This window comes from Salvia miltiorrhiza, chromosome 8, assembly GCF_028751815.1.
Source record: "Salvia miltiorrhiza cultivar Shanhuang (shh) chromosome 8, IMPLAD_Smil_shh, whole genome shotgun sequence".
In the NCBI taxonomy this organism is placed as follows: Eukaryota; Viridiplantae; Streptophyta; class Magnoliopsida; order Lamiales; family Lamiaceae; genus Salvia; species Salvia miltiorrhiza.
This window is the reverse complement of record NC_080394.1, coordinates 37,314,102-37,333,920: the sequence shown is the minus strand read 5'-3', so window position 1 is coordinate 37,333,920 and position 19,819 is coordinate 37,314,102. Positions and strand designations below refer to the sequence as shown.

The following is a 19,819-nucleotide window of genomic DNA, read 5'->3' as shown; positions in this document are numbered from 1 at the left end:
AAGGGCCCGATTGTTAAAAATTAGGCACGTTGAGGGTTTAGTTGGCCCAACTTCAACTATAGGGATCCAATTGTGATAAGGGCCACTATGAGATGGGCTTATTTGATACTTTTCCCTTGATTCAATTATAAATTTAATCCAGCCCTGCTGAAAGATCACAATCATATTCATCATCGTCTCTAACGAACAATTATGAAAGTTGATTTTTAAAAATTCCCTATCACATTCAAATCTAAAAAGAATAAATTAACTCCCAAAGGCACATAAAGAATACCTTCCTATAATTCACCTATCACATTCAAGTCTTAAGGTAAAACTATATCATGCATTCCTGAATCGATGAACAATTATCACATTCAAGTCTCAAACTCAAACTAAATAGCTAGACATGCAAATTATTGATTAGGTAATTCACAAGAATCAGGAACCAGGAATCATAAATCAAATATTGAAGGAAAAAATAATATCAATAAATCAAATACACAAATTGAATAAACTACATACAAACCTAGAATCAGAAAAGAAACTAGCCAGACATAAGTAAATATATAAAAGACAGAATTAAAAGAAAGACAATTGGAATAAATAAAATTGATAAAACCTTAAAATAATTCAGAATGAACAGCTGGAATCTACAACCTAAAATCTACGAAAACAATACATTCTATAGCTAAAAACTGAAAAAAAAAATATGAAAATGGAGAAAGAGAGGTGAAGAGAGCTTTTCTCAACTTTCCGGTGCGTTGGAAGTAATGTTCCGATGGTCTGGCTCCGCGAGTTATCTGAACCTAGCTGGCTTTTGTTTGCGTTGGGTATCTTACGAAGAAAGCTTTGCCTTCTCTCGAGCGGTTAGGATGCAGCTGAGCTCGTTGTATTTGGTTGTCAACATGTGTTTGCTCTTCTTTTCCTGAGATACGTTTCTCTATGGTGGTCCTTGTTTCAAGCCTTGGATCGCATTAAGACTTCACGGCCTGGTGTGTTGTTTCTTCGTCGTGGTCGACTTTACTTTGGTTGTCGGTCGTTGGTTGCAGGGATGATCTCTCGCTTTGAATGCTCGGGTTTTAGGGTGATCTTGGAGTTTTTTTTAGTTTTTCAGTGCGTTGGAAGCTGGGTTATGATGGTCTGGTCCCGTTGGTTCTTTGTCCCCCGATGATTTATTTGATTCACGTTGGGGGTTCTTACGAGATTAGTTTTGCCTTCTCTCACTCGATTGGGATGCAGTTGAGTTTCTCTTTCTTCTGGGCTGTTTTTGCTCATTGTTTTTTTGGGTTTTTTTGGTTTTCTATTTCCTTCTGTTGTAATAGACATGTACTCTGTTTTCTTCATTGATGTTTTTTCACTGGGAAGGTTTTAACGAAACTTGACCCTTAGTTAGTGTTTCTTGTGCATCAATAGATGGGTTCTTAGGGTTTTTTTTTCTTCTGTAAAATTTTTAATTCAACTAATTTCCAATTTCTATTTTTTTAATTATTATAATTTGAATTCATTTTTAATTATTGTATAGTTTTATATTATTGCAATCTTAAAATTAAATTTAATATAATTTTAATTTTAAATTTAATATTTATTTTAATTTTAAAATACATTTAATATAAAAAAATAAAAATAAATTTTATAAAATCTGATTGAAAAACCTTTACCAATGGCTGAGTCCGATTTACCAAGAGCCCCTTATAGAAGTAGGGATCATTTAAAAGTATCTCCTCTAGGGGTGTAATCGAACCGAGCCGAACCGAATAGTGGTGTGTTTAAGTTTGGTTTGTTTAGTATCGAATCGAATCCCGAACTTTACTTACCGAATACTTTGAGGCTCACGAGCCTAATCGAGCCTATACGAACTTTCTAAATTTATATTTATATTCAAAATATTGATTATTTTATTTTAAAAATAAATTGTTTTATTCAAAATAATAAATATATTAATTATTTTTTTATAACAAACAAAATTATTTAAAGATTTAATAAAATTATTATTAATTTTAGTGGATAAATATAAGTTGTATCTACTAATAATTTATATTTTTCAAGCTGAATCACTTGACGAACATGTTCACGAGCTAACGAGCCGAATACTTCTAAGCTCAAGTTCGGTTTGTTTATTTATCGAGAATCTCTAAACGAACTTGAACGAGCTTTTTTCGAGCCGAGCTCCGAATAGTTCACGAGCAGCTTGGTTTGTTTACAGCCTTAATCTCCTCACCATTTAGTGAATGTTTTTAAATCAGACTCTAAAAAAACATACCTTCTGTTTATTATATTGTTTCTACTTTATTTATTTTGATCCGTTAATAATATTATTTTTATTTTTATTTATAATATTAAAATTTATATAATATTTTTTATTTTTTTCTATACATTTATAATGAAATCCAAACTACGTTCAGACCAATAATCACTGTTATCAAATTATAAATGGAGTAATATCCGATGCTATCACTGTTTCTACAGAATCTTGGTAATCCACTCATCTACTTCCACATGCACTAACTCTCTCTCTCTTCAATGTCTCCCGCGAAATTTTCACCGCCTTTTTCTCTCTCTAGGCGCCTTCGCCAGTGACAGTCACTCTCTCACTTCCCAGAATCTTCGTACTTTCCATTATATACAAGAAAACTTTTTTGATTTCAAACTGTTGAGTTGTAACTAATATTCCTGCATAGAGAAAAAGAGATTTCCTCCTGCCCCGGTATATCTTGTTTCCTTCCGTGGAGTCTCTCTTTGTTATCAACCCCTTTTTTCTAGCCGTTGAGCCCTTCCTTAAATTACAAAACTTGTATATGCTAATGTTACCTTAATTATGTTTTTTTCTACAATCCCTTCCAAGATTTCTTGTACATATTGCTTATATATATAGGTTACTGACCGTTAGGCAGTAAAAGTTCGAATCTTTTATGAGAATTTGATCCGAGTGATCAAATCTTGTGTTTTGTTTTTCTGGGATTCTGCTAAAAAGTTTGATTAACTGTGGGCCGAAAATGGAAGAAGTTAAATGTAGTAAAATTGAAGCAGAAAAAGAGGATGGCAGAAATAACAGTGCTGCTGCTGTTGATGATGATGTCCATGGGTTTGTGTTCTTTTTCTACAATTTGAAGTCCTTTTGAATATGTGACAACAATTTGCAAAGTGAATTTTGCAAATTATATCAAGCTTTTATGTTGATTGTTGGTGATTTTGCCAGTTATAAAATCTACAGCTATATTGTATGAGTGAGTGGTTATAACCTGTTGATGATGTTCATTGATTTAAATGTAATATGACAGCAACTCAAGAAAATTGTCTGGTCCAACAAGAAGATCATCCAAGGCAAACTGGACAGAGGGAGAGGTGATTAGCACTACTCCTTAGTTTGTTATTTCTTCATTGTAGGACTTATGTTTGATGTGTTCTTACGTTGTTCGTAGCTGATTTTGTTATTCATATATCTGTTGTATGGAACCATGTTGATTCTCAAGTATAATGTCTTGTTGTTTTTTGTACAATAGGATAACATTTTGCGAGATGCTGTTAAAAAATATGAAGGGAAGTCGTGGAAGAAAATAGGCAAGTTTTTCTTGTTTATTTTACCCTTTTTTCATGCTTAAACACACAGAATTTATACTCTGATGTTTCGATGGTTTTCTCATATTTGTTTCAAAAATCTAAGGAGTATGCAGTAACAGAGAAAAAAAAATATCCATTTTAGTTGATCTTTGAGTTGAATGCAAAAAAGATAAAACTGATGCTGCTTTCTTACATTATTGGCTCAATGAGTTTGAGAAATTGTTTTGCAGCTGGATGCCTCCCTGGTCGAACGGATGTTCAGTGCTTGCATCGTTGGCAGAAAGTTCTAAATCCGGACCTGGTTAAAGGGCCATGGAGTAAGGAGGTCATACCATACCTAGCTATATTCTATGCAAACAAATTCCCCTAATGAAAGTACCTATCTTTTTTTCTTCAAAAAGTGTAACATTCTCTTCTTGTTTGACTTCTGCAGGAAGATGGCATTCTCATTGAGTTGGTTGAGAATTCCGGTGATCATAAATGGTCTGAAATTGCAGAACAGCTTCCAGGCCGGATGGGGAAGCAATGCCGGGAAAGGTGTTATCTAGTCGCAGTTTTTCATGCCCTTGATGTGTTAAGCTACTAATTTGTTTATGAGAACCGTAACATGCCCTGTGATTTCTTTAGGTGGTACAACCATTTGAAGCCAGAGATAAATAAGGCGGCGTGGACAGACGAGGAGGAAAGGATTCTGATCAGTGCTCATGCTGAATATGGGAACAAATGGTCCATATTAGCCAAGCTTTTACCTGGCAGGTAGTTTTTCTTTCGAGAATCTCAACAATTCAGCTTATGTCAATTTGATATTTGGTTATGATGCTTGTAAAATGTGTTTTGCAATGCATTTTGTGTTATGGTTTTGGTGAATCTTGGATCCAAGTGTACCTAACTAGGACTTTATTCGTATCTGATTTCCTCACTGAATCTGGTAGGACTGAGAACTCAGTCAAGAACCACTGGAACTGCTCTCTGAAGAAGAGACTCTGTAGCTACCCGGCCTGTGGCTCCATTGCAAATCATCCTCGATTATCTGTACCTCCTTTGCAAGCCAATAGTAAACGAGTTGCTCGAGATTCCACTGAAGCAAACCAAACTCTAAGTACCACAAATTTGGATAGTGGGAGCAATATAGAATTGTGTTCCATGGATTTTTTTCTTGGAAATCTTAGCAATTTATCATCTGCTTCAGGAGAAGCAAGAAATTCATTGCCATCAACTTCCAGCAAGACTATGATTATGGATGACATGTCAAAGGCCTTGAATCATGGTACTAGAAAGACACGAACACAAGGTTTTGCTTCACTAGGTGAAGATGATCCGTGTCATCAGGCTTCTCTTGTATGCAACAATAGGGATCTAATTAGGCCAAGACGAGACAATGATGATAACCTTGAGAGATCATCAGAGTTGTCATACACAGGCTTATGCTATTTGCCGATTCAGTGGGCAGATTTAGATATTTTCTTGTCGACTGGTAGGTTTCCGAGCACTGAGAGCTATATATGCGAACAGTCAAGATCAAGACAGGATGTGAAGGAACCGCCATGTGATGCATACAGCAGAGCTAGGGCCATACTGAGGATCGCAGCTACGAGCTACCGTAATGTGCCGTCTATTATTAGAAAACGCGCTATCCAGATGCTGCACGGAAGTGTTTCTGCATTGGATAATGATGTTGCAGTGAGAGGTAATCAAGTCTCAAAAGTAATTGATGATGATGATGATCAAGTTCATACTTGCACTTTTCTCTTACAAAGCTTGAGAAGTTTGCAGCCGTTGAATCTGTGGGGATTTGAACGAGAATCTGGCGATGCATGAGATTGAAATGATGTCAGGAGAAACAAGGGATTAAGATGGTTTCTGTGATCAGGTTTGATGAGAATATTACTTTTTGTAGCTCTTGATATTTGCTAATGCTGCAAAACAGTGTGTTTCTTGCTGCTGCGTGGTTATATATATATTTATTTACGATTATGATTGTTGTGTAATCTCTTCTTGTCTTTTACTGGTGTATTTTAGGATCGATCAGAAACTTCCATGGAAGTCAGGAGTAACTAACTTACAATAATGTAGGAGATTGACGGCAGAGAATTAATGTTTACACCAATAAAATTTTGGTATGTTTAATGAATATGATTCTTGAAAATGGTGGTTTTTGTAGTAATTGCATTAACTACCACCTTTCATGTTTTTAGACATATCATTCACAACGAGCATCTCTCTCTCTCTCTCTCACAAATAGAATATTATGCTATAAATTTGCCAAAAGGGACTTTCCTGTGAGTAATTAAATAAGAGTTTTATTGTTTGAAAATCAAAATAATAATTTATTTTCTAGTAGGAAGAACGCAATTTTTGGAATCATCGAGACACAACAACCTTTCACTCGTATATCAAATTCCTCTCTCTCTCTCTCTGTATTATATCTGCAGAGTCCAAATGCCGCAGGGAACGCTTGAAGTTGTTCTTGTCGACGCCAATGGTTTGGAGAGCACAGATTTTTTATGTATGTGATCTCTTTAACCCTCATTTGTGTGTGTTTGTTTTATAAGATCATCTGATCTGATAATTAAAAATCTCATTCCTGGTGATCTATTCTTGATCACCTTTCCTTGTTATTTGCATGGTAACCATGATTTAGATACGATAGTCACGATTTAGCCAAACATACTTGACAATTTGAACGTACATCTGCAGTTTATTACAACAACAATTTCGACAATAATAATATTACTGGATTTATTTGTTTGATTTGGTTTCGAACAGCCAGCACTGATGCTTATGCCATAATCAAATGCCAAGATCAAGAGAAAACGAGCAAAGTTGCATCAGGTGCATTTTTATTCTTATTCCCATCCCTACAATTAATGTATCGACTTATTTATCATGGATGTTGTAAAGTGATGATGTCTGAAAATTGTTGTTAATCTCCAAATCTTGGCTTGCAGTTGAAGGATCGGCTCCCACGTGGAACGAGACCTTCATGTTTTCCATCTCTGAGGGTGTTAAGGAACTGAAAATCAGGATTATGGATAAAGACACTCTTAGTGCAGATGACTTTGTTGGTGAAGTGACGTATGTAAATACCTAATTTATCTGCTTCTACATATGTATGAACTCTTGTTGTCTGATACTGCAAACTGTATTCTTTTCAAAAAAAAATTTGGATTCTCAGTGTTCCTCTTGAGCCGGCGTTTGAGGCGGAAAGAGTTCCGACAACTATGTACAATGTTGTCAAGGATGGGACATTATGCGGAGGGCTAAATGTCAGCCTCAAGTTCACTCACCAGGTTAAATATATTCATGTGGTCTCTCAATGGGTTTTTCTTGAAAAGGAAATATATGATTCGATTCTCATTACACATGGTATGATTTTCGCGAGATTTCACCATTCTTGGGTGCTACCGATGTTCTTTGTTGTTGCAGAACATACGAAGCAGGGGGTTTTCCAGTGAGGATCTGGGAGGGTGGAAGTCATCATCAGCAATGGATTGATGTTGTTCGACGAAGCCAAGTTTCTGTTTTAGACCAAGATTCTTGTAACTAAATTTCATTGTACCAACTGCATTCTTTTAGAATTTTTATCAGACCTCAGATTTGAGCAGAACAATTTTAGTTTCTCTTAGCTTGTGGCAGATTTGGAGTTTTCAATGAAGTGATGAGTGAATATGGTATAATCCTCAAAAGGGCCACAACGCGATCACAGCGTAACGCTGCTATACAATAAAATATATTAATGCCCTATTACGATGAAGGAAATAAATACTTAGTTCCTATTAAGATCCATGCATGATATGAACAAGAGATCGCTGATTATGGAGTTTCACCGGAAAACACAGCAATATTGTAAAAGATATGGGAAATACCGATCTATTTGATTTGTACGCTGAAGACTGAAATTGAACGGAACAAAATTGAAATTATAGATAAAAGATGAAATGCCTCAAAACCCCTGAATCTAAACCACGAAATGATCTAGGCGAATAATTCCCTAAACCCCAACGTGCATTTGACGCAGGAACTCGGAGACGCTGAATGACACACGGCGAGGGATGAAGAACTCGTCGATTCGTCGATAGGTTGAATCCTTGTTTATCAAGAAGAATTCGAAACTTGAGAGAGAATTAAACTCACTGTTATATTATCAAAATTGTCTGCCTTGTCCAACACATAACATCCCTATTTATAGGGAACGGGAAACCCTACGTAAAAAAGGAAATAAACAGAAATAAAGAAATAACGGAACTTGTTCAGCAAGTCAAAAGAAACCCTAGTGAGAAATCCTCTGAAAGACGCAGAGGAATCAAGTCTGCTCTGGTAAAGCCAGAGGAATCGAGTCTTCTCTGGGCGGCATGATTCCGCTGTTCTGGCAAAGCCAGAGGAATCGAGACTTCTCTGGTGGTTCAACTCGGTAAGCAATAAGGTTTACCACCTTTGAGCTCTGATCCGTCGGTCCTTCTCCAATTGGCCTTTTCAGCTCTTGCCTCCAGATTTCCTCCACCAATGTCATTAAATTAGCCTTGAACGTCCTGGACCTAGCTCTCGTCACTGGACCAACGGGCACGTGCACCGGATCTTCACTCTGTGCAGCCTCTGAAATTCGGTTCTACTCTGCATCCTGGTCTCTACTCTGAACTGCATCATTCCCCCTCTCTTGAAAAGGATTTGTCCTCAAATCCACAGCGTCGCCTACGTCAAAGGGACTTAAGTCAGTAACATTGAATGTAGCGCTCACATTATACTCCACATTTTTCTTGATGACTTCCGTCAAAGGGGCGGCAACACTGCTGAAGTGAGGCACGAATCGCCTATAGAAGCTAGCAAGACCATGAAAACTTCGCACTGCGGCAATGTTCCTCGGCATTGGCCACTCTTGGATAGCTCGTATCTTCTCCTCATCAACCTGTACACCCTGTGCACTAACAACAAAACCAAGAAACACAAGCTTGTCTGTAGCAAAAATGCACTTCTTAAGGTTAGCAAACAACTTTTCCTTTCGAAGTACGTCCATAACAGACCTCAAATGATCAACATGCTCATCAAAATGCTTGCTATAAATGAGGATATCATCAAAGTAAACAACCACAAATCTGCCAATGAAAGCACGCAAAATATGATTCATAAGACGCATGAAAGTACTAGGCGCATTAGTCAAACCAAAAGGCATAACTAACCACTCATACAAACCAAGTTTTGTCTTAAAAGTAGTTTTCCACTCATCACCTTCCTTAATCCTAATCTGATGATATCCACTACGCAAATCGATCTTAGAAAAGACACAAGAACCATGTAACTCATCAAGCATATCATCTAAACGAGGAATGGGATGGCGATATTTTACCGTGATGTTATTGATAGCTCGGCAATCACAGCACCTCATCCACGACGAGTCTTTCTTTGGTACAAGGAGAACTGGTACCGCACAAGGGCTCAAGCTTTCCCGCACATGCCCTTTGGCCAACAACTCGCCAATTTGCCTCTCCAACTCCTTCGTCTCCTCCGGGTTGGTGCGGTAGGCTGGTCTATTCGGCAGAGTAGCTCCGGGCACAAAGTCAATCTGATGCTCAATCCCTCGAAGTGGTGGTAAACCGGTAGGTGTATCGTCAGGGAACACATCAACAAACTCCTGCAACACAGTACTAATAGAAGGAGGTAGAGAAGAGATATCGTTAGTCATAAACAAAGTCTCCTGATATCGCAACAGCAAAATCGGCTTCTCCTCCTGAACACACCACTTCAAATCACTAGCCTTAGCAAGAAAGGACTTATGATTCAGCCCCTGCTCCTTCTTCTCCACGGACGGCTCCTTGGACTTTAGGTTGTCCGCCTCCCGTTGCAATTGCACTTGATCCTCATAAACTTGTGTAGGAGTAAGAGGAACAAGCGACACCTTTTTCTACTTGTAGGTAAATGAGTATTTGTTGGTGAAACCATCATGAATTGCACGGCGATCAAATTGCCATGGTCGCCCCAACAGAATGTGGCTCGCTTGCATAGGGATCACATCACACACCACCGCGTCCTCATACTTCCCAATGCGAAACGGAATCTTCACTTGCTTTGTCACTCTGATAATGCCGGTCTCATTTAGCCACTGCAAACGATACGGCTTGGGATGCTTCTCCGTGGTTAGCCCCAATCTCTCAACCATGGCTCTACTAGCCACATTCGTGCAACTCCCGCCATCGATGATCACACTACAAACCTTGTCTTGAACAAGACATCTCGTGTGGAAAAGATTCTCCCTCTGCTCGCGCTCCGGGGGTGGAGTTTGGACACTCAAGGCTCGCCGAGCTACAAAAAGTTGTCCATTGGGCGCGAAAATCTCCTCACACTCCTCCTCATCAGCGGCACCATCGACATCCTCCAAATTCGGTATATCAGGGTCGGTGTCATCACCATCCGTCACAACTTCGCCGTCATCGCGCATGATCATGATTCTCCGGTTCGGACAGCCACTCATAATATGCCCAAAACCTTGGCACTTGAAACACTTCTTATCTCGATTTCGACCATCGACAACGGCCGGATTGCCCTGATTCGCTGCACCGGATCCCTCTGGTCGGGACCTAACGAACTGCTTCTTCTCCTCTCTCGGCGGAGCGTCCTTCTGCCAGGGCATTCCTCTGGACGAAGAACCGTTAGCAACGGGTTGCGAAGACCTCCACTTGCCCTGACTCTGGCGCTGGTTGCTGTTGTTGTTGCCCCTCCGCTTGAGTTGAGTCTCGATCTTGATGGCCATATGGACCATGTCCTCCAACTCAACGTAGTGCTGCAACTCCACCTTATCACGAATATCCCAATGCAAACCAGCCAAGAATCTGGCCATGGTCGCCTCTCGCTCCTCCTCCACATTGGCTCTAATCATGGCAACCTCCATCTCCTTATAATACTCATCCACACTCCGACTGCCCTGCCTCAAGGTCTGCAACTTGTTGAAAAGCTCGCGGTAGTAATGAGTTGGCACAAAACGTTTCCGCATCACAGCCTTTATCTCCTGCCAAGTTTGAATAGATAGCTCATTGTTTCTTCTCCTACTCGTCACCAGCTGATCCCACCAAACAAGAGCATAATCTGAGAACTCCACCGCTGCCAACTTCACCTTCTTGAGCTCCGAATAGGTGTGGCAATCGAACATAAGCTCCACCTTTCGCTCCCAATCAAGATATAATTCGGGATCATTCTTCCCTTGGAAGGGAGGAATGTTCAACTTGATGTTGCCCAGATTATTGTCCTGCCACGCTCTGCCATCGTCGTCCTCATCCTCAAATCCGGTATCATCGACATGCTCATCATACTGACGGTGGAATCGTCCTCCGCCACCACCACGGCCTCCGCGCCCGCGTCTGCCTCCTCGTGTGAAATTGGATTCTCGAGAATGGGACTGTTCCAGCAATTCAATCTTGTCGTACACGCCCTCGAGTTCGGAATGTAGCATCCTGCCAAACTCGGAGCGAAGAGCCTCCATCACCAGTTTGAACTGTGGATCCATAACAGGGCTATCGCTCAAGTCTATACCCTGTTCAGCGTGCTTAGACATAACAACACGGACAGAAACAAGAAACGTTAGTGAAAAAAAAAAAAAAATAAACAGAAATAAAGAAATAACGGAACTTGTTCAGCAAGTCAAAAGAAATGACGCAGAGGAATCAAGTCTGCTCTGGTAAAGCCAGAGGAATCGAGTCTTCTCTGGGCGGCATGATTCCGCTGTTCTGGCAAAGCCAGAGGAATCGAGACTTCTCTGGTGGTTCAACTCGGTAAGCAATAAGGTTTACCACCTTTGAGCTCTGATCCGTCGGTCCTTCTCCAATTGGCCTTTTCAGCTCTTGCCTCCAGATTTCCTCCACCAATGTCATTAAATTAGCCTTGAACGTCCTGGCCCTAGCTCTCGTCACTGAACCAACGGGCACGTGCACCGGATCTTCACTCTGTGCAGCCTCTGAAATTCGGTTCTGCTCTGCATCCTGGTCTCTACTCTGAACTGCATCAATGCATAAGACTTAAAGCTGGTACAACCTAATAAAGATACTTCCTTCGTCCACTAATTCATGTCCTACTTTTCTTTTTGGTCCGTCCACAAATTCATGTCCTACTTATTTTTAGTAACTATTTATACATTTTTTAATTGGTGGATCCCAATAAACAATACATTTTTTCTCCACTCAACTAATAAACAATGCACTTTGTGGGTCCCTTTCTCTATTCAAAATAAACAATACGCTTTTTCTTAAAACTCGTGTTTCCTCCCCTAGGTCATGAATTAGTAGACGGAGGGAGTAACTGAATAGAATAAATAAGTAATCAATCGAAATCATTCACACTGCTACGCTATTGTCTTCTTAACATGGCGTCAGGTATACACATTTATTCCACCCTGTGCTGCTCCATCATCAAGTGTTAGAAGTTATTTATTTGATCATTTTGGCTAATGTTAGTAGTTTGACATATTCTTGCACAGTATGGTTTTTTGCTGGGATTTTGATGAAGATAGAATCGTATCATATATTATATCTTTAATTATTGATTTGTCTTGTTGGTCAAGTTAGTTTGTTTCCTTTTAGATGTTTAGGGTTTTATTATAAATAGGAGTTTTGTTTATGTTTTAAGGGAGTCGAATTGAGAGTTAAAAGGTAGAGGGTGGGATTGTTCCCTTCTCGCGGTGTTCTTCCGGTATTCATGAGTGAATCAACGGATTAACCCTTATTGTACGTATTCCGGTATACAATGGTTATCAACGGTGTTCGTATATTTATCAGTATCAAATATATTTCACGCTTCTACCTGCATCAGATTTGTTGTATGCTGCATAGATTTTCATGTTGCTGAGGAAACACAGGTTTATATCTTGGCACAATTCTGACTGCTTTTCAGACATGAACTTTTGCCAAACAAATGGAACATATTTCATTACAAGAACAAGAATAAGATGATCCTGCAGGTGAGGCTACCAAACAATTTATTTTGCCAAAAAAACTAAAATAGACAATACAAGTATAAGTCATTATCTGCATTGACTTGCTATAAATAAAAATGGAGAAACTATCATTCCTTTCCAAGAAACATTGAGAAAAAAGATAAAAAGAAAGGAAATAACATATACACGAAATCAGTTTTGTCAACTACCCCTAGATTATGTAATCCTTTACGACCACCCAATTTTCTAACAAGAGATTGTTAACAGCTACTGCTGAAGCCTTGACAGGTCTAAACTACAGCAAACTACACAGATCGCCAATGCAGCATGGGGGAATCTCCAACCTCAGAAGGCCCATTTTCTTGAAGGATATGACTTTTCCTTTGAAGGAACTGACAAGCCAACCTGTTTACTTTGCTCTTCGTCGGGTTCCTTACTCACAAGTGCAGTTCCCACGTAATGAAGCAATGCAGACACATCTTCAAGATTGTTCTTCAAATTGAAGGATGTTGACATATAAAGCTTCGAGGGTTTCTTCACCAATTTCTTTACTGTCTTTTCAAGCTGTGCAGATTCTAGGAACCTTTCAGTAGCTGCATCCCAAGAGAGCTCATGCTTTTGAGCATCTGTCAGTGGAGCAGGCTGGTCTTGCAAGGCTTTGCATGTTTCCTTCACAAAGCCCTCACTATCATCATACATTCGGCAATTTGGAAACTGCTTGAAGAAATCATTTGAGGGGTGATTTGCGCACACAACTATTTTGCCCATCGCCAATGCTTCAGCTGTCGTTGTGCAGACTACATCGGTAGTGCTAGGATTTAGGAACACCTTGTAGCTGAATGGGGAATAATTAAAGGACATCAGTGACTAACAGCATTCTTGGAATTTGAGGCAAAACTAGTGAATCAGACAACCTATGCCATGGCATTTCACTTTATGGATAGAAATACAATTACCGATTTAAGACTAAAAAGTAGCATCTTAGGTAGAAAGGGCATCAGAATCAAGTATGTTCGAGTGCATGGTTTTCTTCCGATACATACAAAAGGTTACAAGCACACTCAAAAGCAATATACTGGAAAAGTTGGAAATGGATGAACATCATCAAACCCCAGGTAGCATGCCATCATCAGTGTACTCCTACTTCCAGTAATATATTCTAATTGGCCACTACAGACAGGCACCATTTCTTTTTCTCTTTTTCAAAAAAAATAAAGATAAAAATTTAAGCAAATTTATATCTGAATAGTAAAACTACTTACTCGTGAAACAAGGGATCAGCATGATCGCGCCCAGGGTTAACTCTGACTGTTATTTCCAGTTTTTTCGCAGCTTCTTCAACTTGGTCAGAGTCCTCCCCGCTGCCATATAAATCAACTTCAACGCCAGTTAATTCTTTCTGGTTATCAGATAGAAGTTTGAGCAGCTCCTTGTAGCCTTTGTGCCATACCATCTTTCCAATGTAATATGCACCTTTAGTGAAGGGCTGGGTCTCATTCTGTTGTTGCTCCCTTTTTTTCATGCCAATTTCAAGGAACTTTGGATTTACTCCATGGACATTGCAAATAACAGATCTAGGAAGCTCTTGAGTAGCAGCAGACAGTCGGATCACCTACCATTGTGAACCAGACATGTAAGCAACTAGCAGTTGAGCTATACTAATTGCCAATTATCGAGGTTCAAAACCATGCCAGATTATTTCTGTCGTATACTAACAAAGCTTTCATGTAGAAGTACAGTGAAGCTTATCAGCCATACCAATTAAAGCATGAGATCACATACTCTAGTGCAAAGTATTCAGGTTGTAGCAACACGTGAACTAAGGGTTGACCTGGTTCTCTGCTGATGGTCTTTCTGATGGCTCTGCTTAGCCTAAAGTTGTCCACATTAACCTAGCTTGGACTAGTCTAAAACTAAGAGGAGGATTTTAAAAGTAAGAAAGTGTAAAAGCAGCCATACTTGAGGATTTTCCTAGCAGCATCTTCAGTTGGAAGATTAATAGATATTCTCAACTTTTAGAAGAAAAAAGTTATGGAAACTTTGCTAAAATGTAAATTCAGTATATGATTAGCTAATAGATAACAAGTACGCAGATGGAATATAATATGAACAAAAATGCACTGGTTCCTTGATTCAACTGGGTAATATCTAAATTAGAAAATTCGAACTTCTTCAAACTTCAGTGGCATGCACCATATGGTATTAGCAAATAGAAACTAGAAATGAAAAGCAATTTCCTTCTAATAAATAAGTAAAAAAAAAAAAAAAGGTAGTTCTTGAAATGCTTACCTGGTGGCAGTATATGTTGACAACCCAACTGTTCATATATTTCAGTAAAAAAGCTTGAAACTGGCCATTCTTCTCTCTCTTCACATATTCGAGATAATTTGTGTGAACAACTCCTACAACCAGTCGAAATTTTAATTTCCATCTCTTCCCATGATGATACCATGTGAGGTGCTCAGGCTCCTCAAGAACAGCAACATCTGCCTCTTCATCCGGAATGACTTCAGTAATGTCTCCTAGAGCAATGATGCTCCTTTTATGTATGGAAAACTGCAGCATGACATGAACATGTGTAAGAATATGATTTTCCAGGTGGAAGTTGGTAACAATAGTAAGTTGCAAACCATGCAGTGAAAGAATATGGTGTTTAACTGTAAGAATTCTCAATTTGTGTGCAGACAGCAATACAATGCAGAAAGTGGAACTTTATAATCCACACTCTTCATGACGAACCAGTCTTACCAAAATCAGGGTAAAAATGAGTTCACTATCAAAGAAATCCACCAAAAATCAATGAAATGAAAACACTAATTCACACATTTGTAAGGAGTGCAAGTACACATTAATGTTTCTAGTTAACAGAATTATAGCTTGACTTACTCTTCCTGGGTAAAACCGTATTGTGAAACTTGAGCTGAATCCAGTCCTTTCTTCAAGCCACTGACGCACATAAGTTTCTTGTTCTGATGCTGAATCAAATGTGATCTTGTTGGTATACACATGTTTTTGGTCCTCCAATTTCAACCAAGGGATCACCAAAGTAACTTTCCTCTGATCATCTTTTGCAAGATACGCTGCACGAAACAGAGGGTTGACAGAAGTCCCGGTAAGCCATGGAAGGCTTGCCGTAGTAAATATTGCAATATGTTGTTTCTTATCCATGCATTTATGAGATTTAGCTCCAATACACTCTTCGAAGATAGATCACATCACTCGGGAAAACTGGAAAAGCTTACTTTAACAGGATAAAGAGCGATGTCCTATCTGCGATGATAAGATGAAACAATCGTGTTAGATATCAAATAGTTTGAAGAGCTCACAACCATGTTCTATCTATGACAGTACAAAGGTCCAACAAATCTCCATCAAATAAATATGATCAATTTCCTACATACAACACGTGATCACATAATCAGAAGACATATTTCCCACAGAAGTTTATTACAACTTCATTTTTCTCAACCAGTGAAGCCTCATGCAATTTAGCCACTCATAATCATAACGATCCTAAGGCTAAGGGTTCCTCTTATAACTCAAAGTATTCAAAAAAAGAAAAGAAACAAGATCATAATCTATCAAATTGAAGCATGATCCCCACACACGTCAGCAGAAGAAATAAGCAACTATGCTAAAACTTTCATCAACTCACCAATACCCCCAAAAAAAATTATATTTCCTTCAACAACATTCATATAAACAGAGAGAAGAGAACAATACCAATCAAAAGAATAATATGAAAAAAACAAAAAAACAAAACCATATTTATCCTCCGATTACTGAACTTCTCTTAAAGCAAAATTGACGTTTCTTTACCTCAATAATGGCGTGCCAGGAAACGAGGAACTATCGATTCTGCTACCTTTTGAACAAGGAAAACCAGCAGTTAAATAATTAAATCAAGAAAAACACAATTAGGTTAAATATTTGGATTTTGAGCTAGGTGAGCTGGAAATTAGGGGAACATTCGAAAGATGGTTGCGTTAAATTTTTTTGTAAGGAATGGAAATAGTTGCACGCTCGGAGGCGCGTGGTGACAGTTGTTAAATTTGAGGAAGTACGGAGCGCGTGATTGCTCAGTTGGGTTGATAAAGACGAATATTCCAAACGAAGTAGCAATATTTTATTTTTAGTTTCTGCAAGACAGGGGAAGCAATTGCTTTGACTTTTTAAAAGTCCTATTTTATTTCCTTGAAAATGCCTATTTTGTAATTAACCGAGTTTATGAAAATTAGGAAGAAAAATAAATATTAAGTCAAGAATTATGAAATTTATCTGTCAAACAAAATTACCATACAAATTTACTGATTTTTGTTTTTTTTAATTACCGTACAACATTTCTAAAAAGTGTTAACATAATTTAAGTTGTATGTTAAAAATGTCATATTTTATAAATTTAAGCATTTTATGCCCAAGTTTAAACATTTTACTCTTTGATAGTGACGTGTTTGCATCGATTTCAACGAAAAGTCTTACACATTCATAATAAAAGTTGTTAAGTGTAAGAAAAGCATTGAATCATAAGTATAAAATTATGATTTTCGGTCACGCCAGTCTTGGGAAAAATAAAAAATAGCGTACAAACACATTATTTAATACTTTTAATTAAATCAAACTTTCATACATGAACTATGAGACGCCTTAATCAATGGAATATAAATATAAAAAATTTATATATTTTTTACTGGCACTCGAAACACACTTCGGGAAAAAAATGTGATCGGTCGGAAAAATCATGTGTCCGGCCGTGAAAATCATGTGACCGGCCGGCCGATCGGTCAGATTATTTTTAATTTTGTTTTTAATTTTTTTTGATTGATTATAAACAACAAAAATGGTGTGAAATAGCAGTCTCAGTAAAGTATTCATGTGTAATGCATTTAATTTTATTGAAATTTACATGAAATGAAAATTTAAACTAGTGAATCTTTGTATAAATTAATAGGAGATCGACTTGCACACTCCATAGCAAATTGAAACACACTAACACTCAAACTCAAACACAAATTATAATATTTTCAAAGTGGTGTAGCTATTTTCGTTAATACTCACATCCCAAATAAAAAGGTAACCTCATTTTATGTTTAATGTAAGGGTGCCTCCAATCATAAACTCAATTTTCAGTTTCCAAAGTACCACATCATTGCCACATCAGATTTATAAACTCACCTACTTTTTCTCTTACATCTCCTCCAACAATAAACCAATTTCTTACTTTTTAAGGGTCCTACTATAATACATACTCCATTTATATATCTATATATACATTAATTTTATTTCAATTATAATTTGTATATTATTTACATATTTTAATTATATATTTAAATTAAATTTTATATTTAAATTATCTAATATAATAAAATAAAATAATTTATAATTCTAAATAATAATTAAAATTATATTAAAAAGTGAAATAGCCATTCCATTATGTTTTTGTTAAAACATGAATTAGGAATAGGAAAAAAAGAAAAGAAAATAAATACATAAATAAAAAAGTGGAAATAAAAAAAGGCCTTAGAAATATATTGGCATAGAAATGCTGCTGCCAAGAAAAAATTCAACAAATGGGGCCCTCTTAAGTTAGCCGAAACCAGTTTCTGATTGCCAACCAGTTTCTCAAAAAAAATTTAGAAATTAGTTTCAACTTTCTCCAATGCTAGTTTTTTGTTTTGGAAACTGAAAAATTCACCCGTTGGAGGCTCTCTAACACCCCGTTCTTTTATTTCTAAGTTTAAAGTAATTTTGAACTTAGAAGTTAGATAATTCACGCCGAATAAAAAAATGATTTATTTTAATTCCAACAAATCATTTGCAAAACCATGTGTAAAATTTATTTATTTAAATTCTCATGCATTGCATATTTACTCCCTTCGTCCCAATAATGAAGACACACTTCATTTGGGCACGGAGATTAAGGTGAGGTAGTTTAGGGAATAAAGTGTATTTGATCTATATCATTAGTGTGTTTGATGATTGCTGTTTAGAGAATTTCTTTATTTTTATTTTAAGTATAAATTGATTTTTAAATTTTAAAATTTATAAAATTCTAAAATTTCAATTATTTTAATTACATTAAAAAAAAATCAAAATTCTCCATTGCTATCTGCCTGGAAGAGCGGTGAATGACCGCCACCCAATGCCGGCCACCGGCGCCCAGCTAGCCCCACCGCCGTACCTAATTCTGGAACCCCAAAACCCAAAATCATACCCAATTCTAGAACCCAAAACCATACCCCTAATTCTTCATCGACAAGAAATAAATCATCAACTGCAAATTTAGATCCCAAAATGAAATCGGCATCTCTGTCATCCCTAATACCCCCTGAGCTCAGATTCGACATGTGAGTCGAGAAATTGAGGTATTTAATTTACAGAACATATCTGGACTAGGGCTCAACATCGGCGACGTCGCGTTGGAGGCAACGTTGCGTTGGTGGTGGCGGCGTCGTTGCCTGAAATTGAAGGAGAGGGTTGGTGGGAAATAGGAGATCTAGGGTTTGGAGGCGGCGCCACGGTGGGAGATCGAGAGCGGAGGAATATTGGGTGGAACGATTGTTTGAGATTCTGTTTGATTCTAAGAGGGAGACGTTCGATTTGGGGTCTTTGAAGATGGTTGTGAACAGCGGCGGAGAAGGAGAAGAGAGGAGGAGGGAGGCGCCCACCCGGCCTGCTTCCAAACGAGAGAGAGAGAGAGAGGGCGAGATGAGGGTTGATACCGCCGGCCTTCGTGGGGCGGCGCCGTGGTCAAGGCGGCGGAGGCGCCGCTGTGGTCAGGGCAGCGGCGGCACCAAGAGAGCCGAGAGAGAGAAAGAGGATGAGTGAAGAGAGAGAGGCGGATGAATGAGAAGGATTTAGGGTTTTGTTAGTCTTTTATATCTTAATTAATGATAAATTAATTAATGATTGTTAATTCCTAATTCTTTCCTTATTTAGAAGTGTGTCTTCATTATTGGGATAGCCCAATAAGGAAAGTGTGTCTTCATTATTGGGACGGAGGGAGTATTTAAATTGAGCATTTAAGTATTTTACACGAATTATTTATTAGCGAATCCCGAGAATTTATGAGAATTCCGAAAATTCAACCTTAAAATTTTTAATTGTCCAATCAACACCAGTATTCTTGTACCTATCAGCCACCCTATGTCCTCTCCTCTCACGTACACTCGCATCTGCCAAACACCACCAACTTTAACTTTAAGCCAAGCTTAAGCAGATTGTCAATCACCCCAATACTCCTCTGCTTAACTGTGCTGAGGCCATTCAATTGGCATTCTCACCATTTTAACTCCCTTCTTCACGCAAGGATTCAAGTGCAAAGGTAAGAACTCAAATAAGTTTTCTTACTTTCCCTAGCTCTTCTTT

General features: G+C 38.1%; 3 protein-coding genes across 7 annotated transcripts; 2 read left to right on the top strand and 1 right to left on the bottom strand.

The window, feature by feature from the left end:
- Positions 1-2,436: 2,436 nt before the first annotated feature.
- Positions 2,437-5,696, top strand: LOC130996594 (transcription factor MYB3R-1-like). 3 transcript variants are annotated; one of them, XM_057921892.1, is made up of 9 exons: positions 2,437-3,064; positions 3,261-3,324; positions 3,483-3,540; positions 3,771-3,865; positions 3,974-4,077; positions 4,168-4,296; positions 4,473-5,227; positions 5,314-5,410; positions 5,560-5,696. In XM_057921892.1, exons 1-8 carry the CDS (start codon positions 2,976-2,978, stop codon positions 5,334-5,336), a joined length of 1,317 nt encoding a protein of 438 aa, XP_057777875.1. In that variant the 5' UTR covers positions 2,437-2,975; the 3' UTR covers positions 5,337-5,410; positions 5,560-5,696. The 3 variants fall into 3 exon arrangements, with proteins under 3 accessions (XP_057777875.1, XP_057777873.1, XP_057777872.1); XM_057921890.1 differs by having other exon boundaries at positions 4,473-5,410; XM_057921889.1 differs by lacking the exon at positions 5,560-5,696 and having other exon boundaries at positions 4,473-5,511.
- Positions 5,560-7,175, top strand: LOC130996595 (elicitor-responsive protein 3-like). Of its 3 annotated transcripts, XM_057921894.1 has the most exons (6): positions 5,686-5,819; positions 5,973-6,046; positions 6,307-6,372; positions 6,489-6,615; positions 6,716-6,830; positions 6,967-7,175. In XM_057921894.1, the coding sequence occupies exons 1-6, from the start codon at positions 5,686-5,688 to the stop codon at positions 7,033-7,035; spliced, it is 585 nt and encodes a 194-aa protein (XP_057777877.1). In that variant the 3' UTR covers positions 7,036-7,175. The 3 variants fall into 3 exon arrangements, with proteins under 3 accessions (XP_057777878.1, XP_057777877.1, XP_057777876.1); XM_057921895.1 differs by lacking the exon at positions 5,686-5,819 and adding an exon at positions 5,560-5,657 and having other exon boundaries at positions 6,716-7,175; XM_057921893.1 differs by having other exon boundaries at positions 6,716-7,175.
- A 5,304-nt stretch (positions 7,176-12,479) lies between these two features.
- Positions 12,480-16,561, bottom strand: LOC130996593 (digalactosyldiacylglycerol synthase 2, chloroplastic). Its single transcript, XM_057921888.1, has 5 exons — positions 16,274-16,561; positions 15,341-15,724; positions 14,744-15,010; positions 13,717-14,066; positions 12,480-13,289 (listed from the first exon to the last, which is right to left on the bottom strand). The coding sequence occupies exons 2-5, from the start codon at positions 15,620-15,622 to the stop codon at positions 12,800-12,802; spliced, it is 1,389 nt and encodes a 462-aa protein (XP_057777871.1). The 5' UTR covers positions 15,623-15,724; positions 16,274-16,561; the 3' UTR covers positions 12,480-12,799.
- Between the last annotated feature and the right edge of the window lie 3,258 nt (positions 16,562-19,819).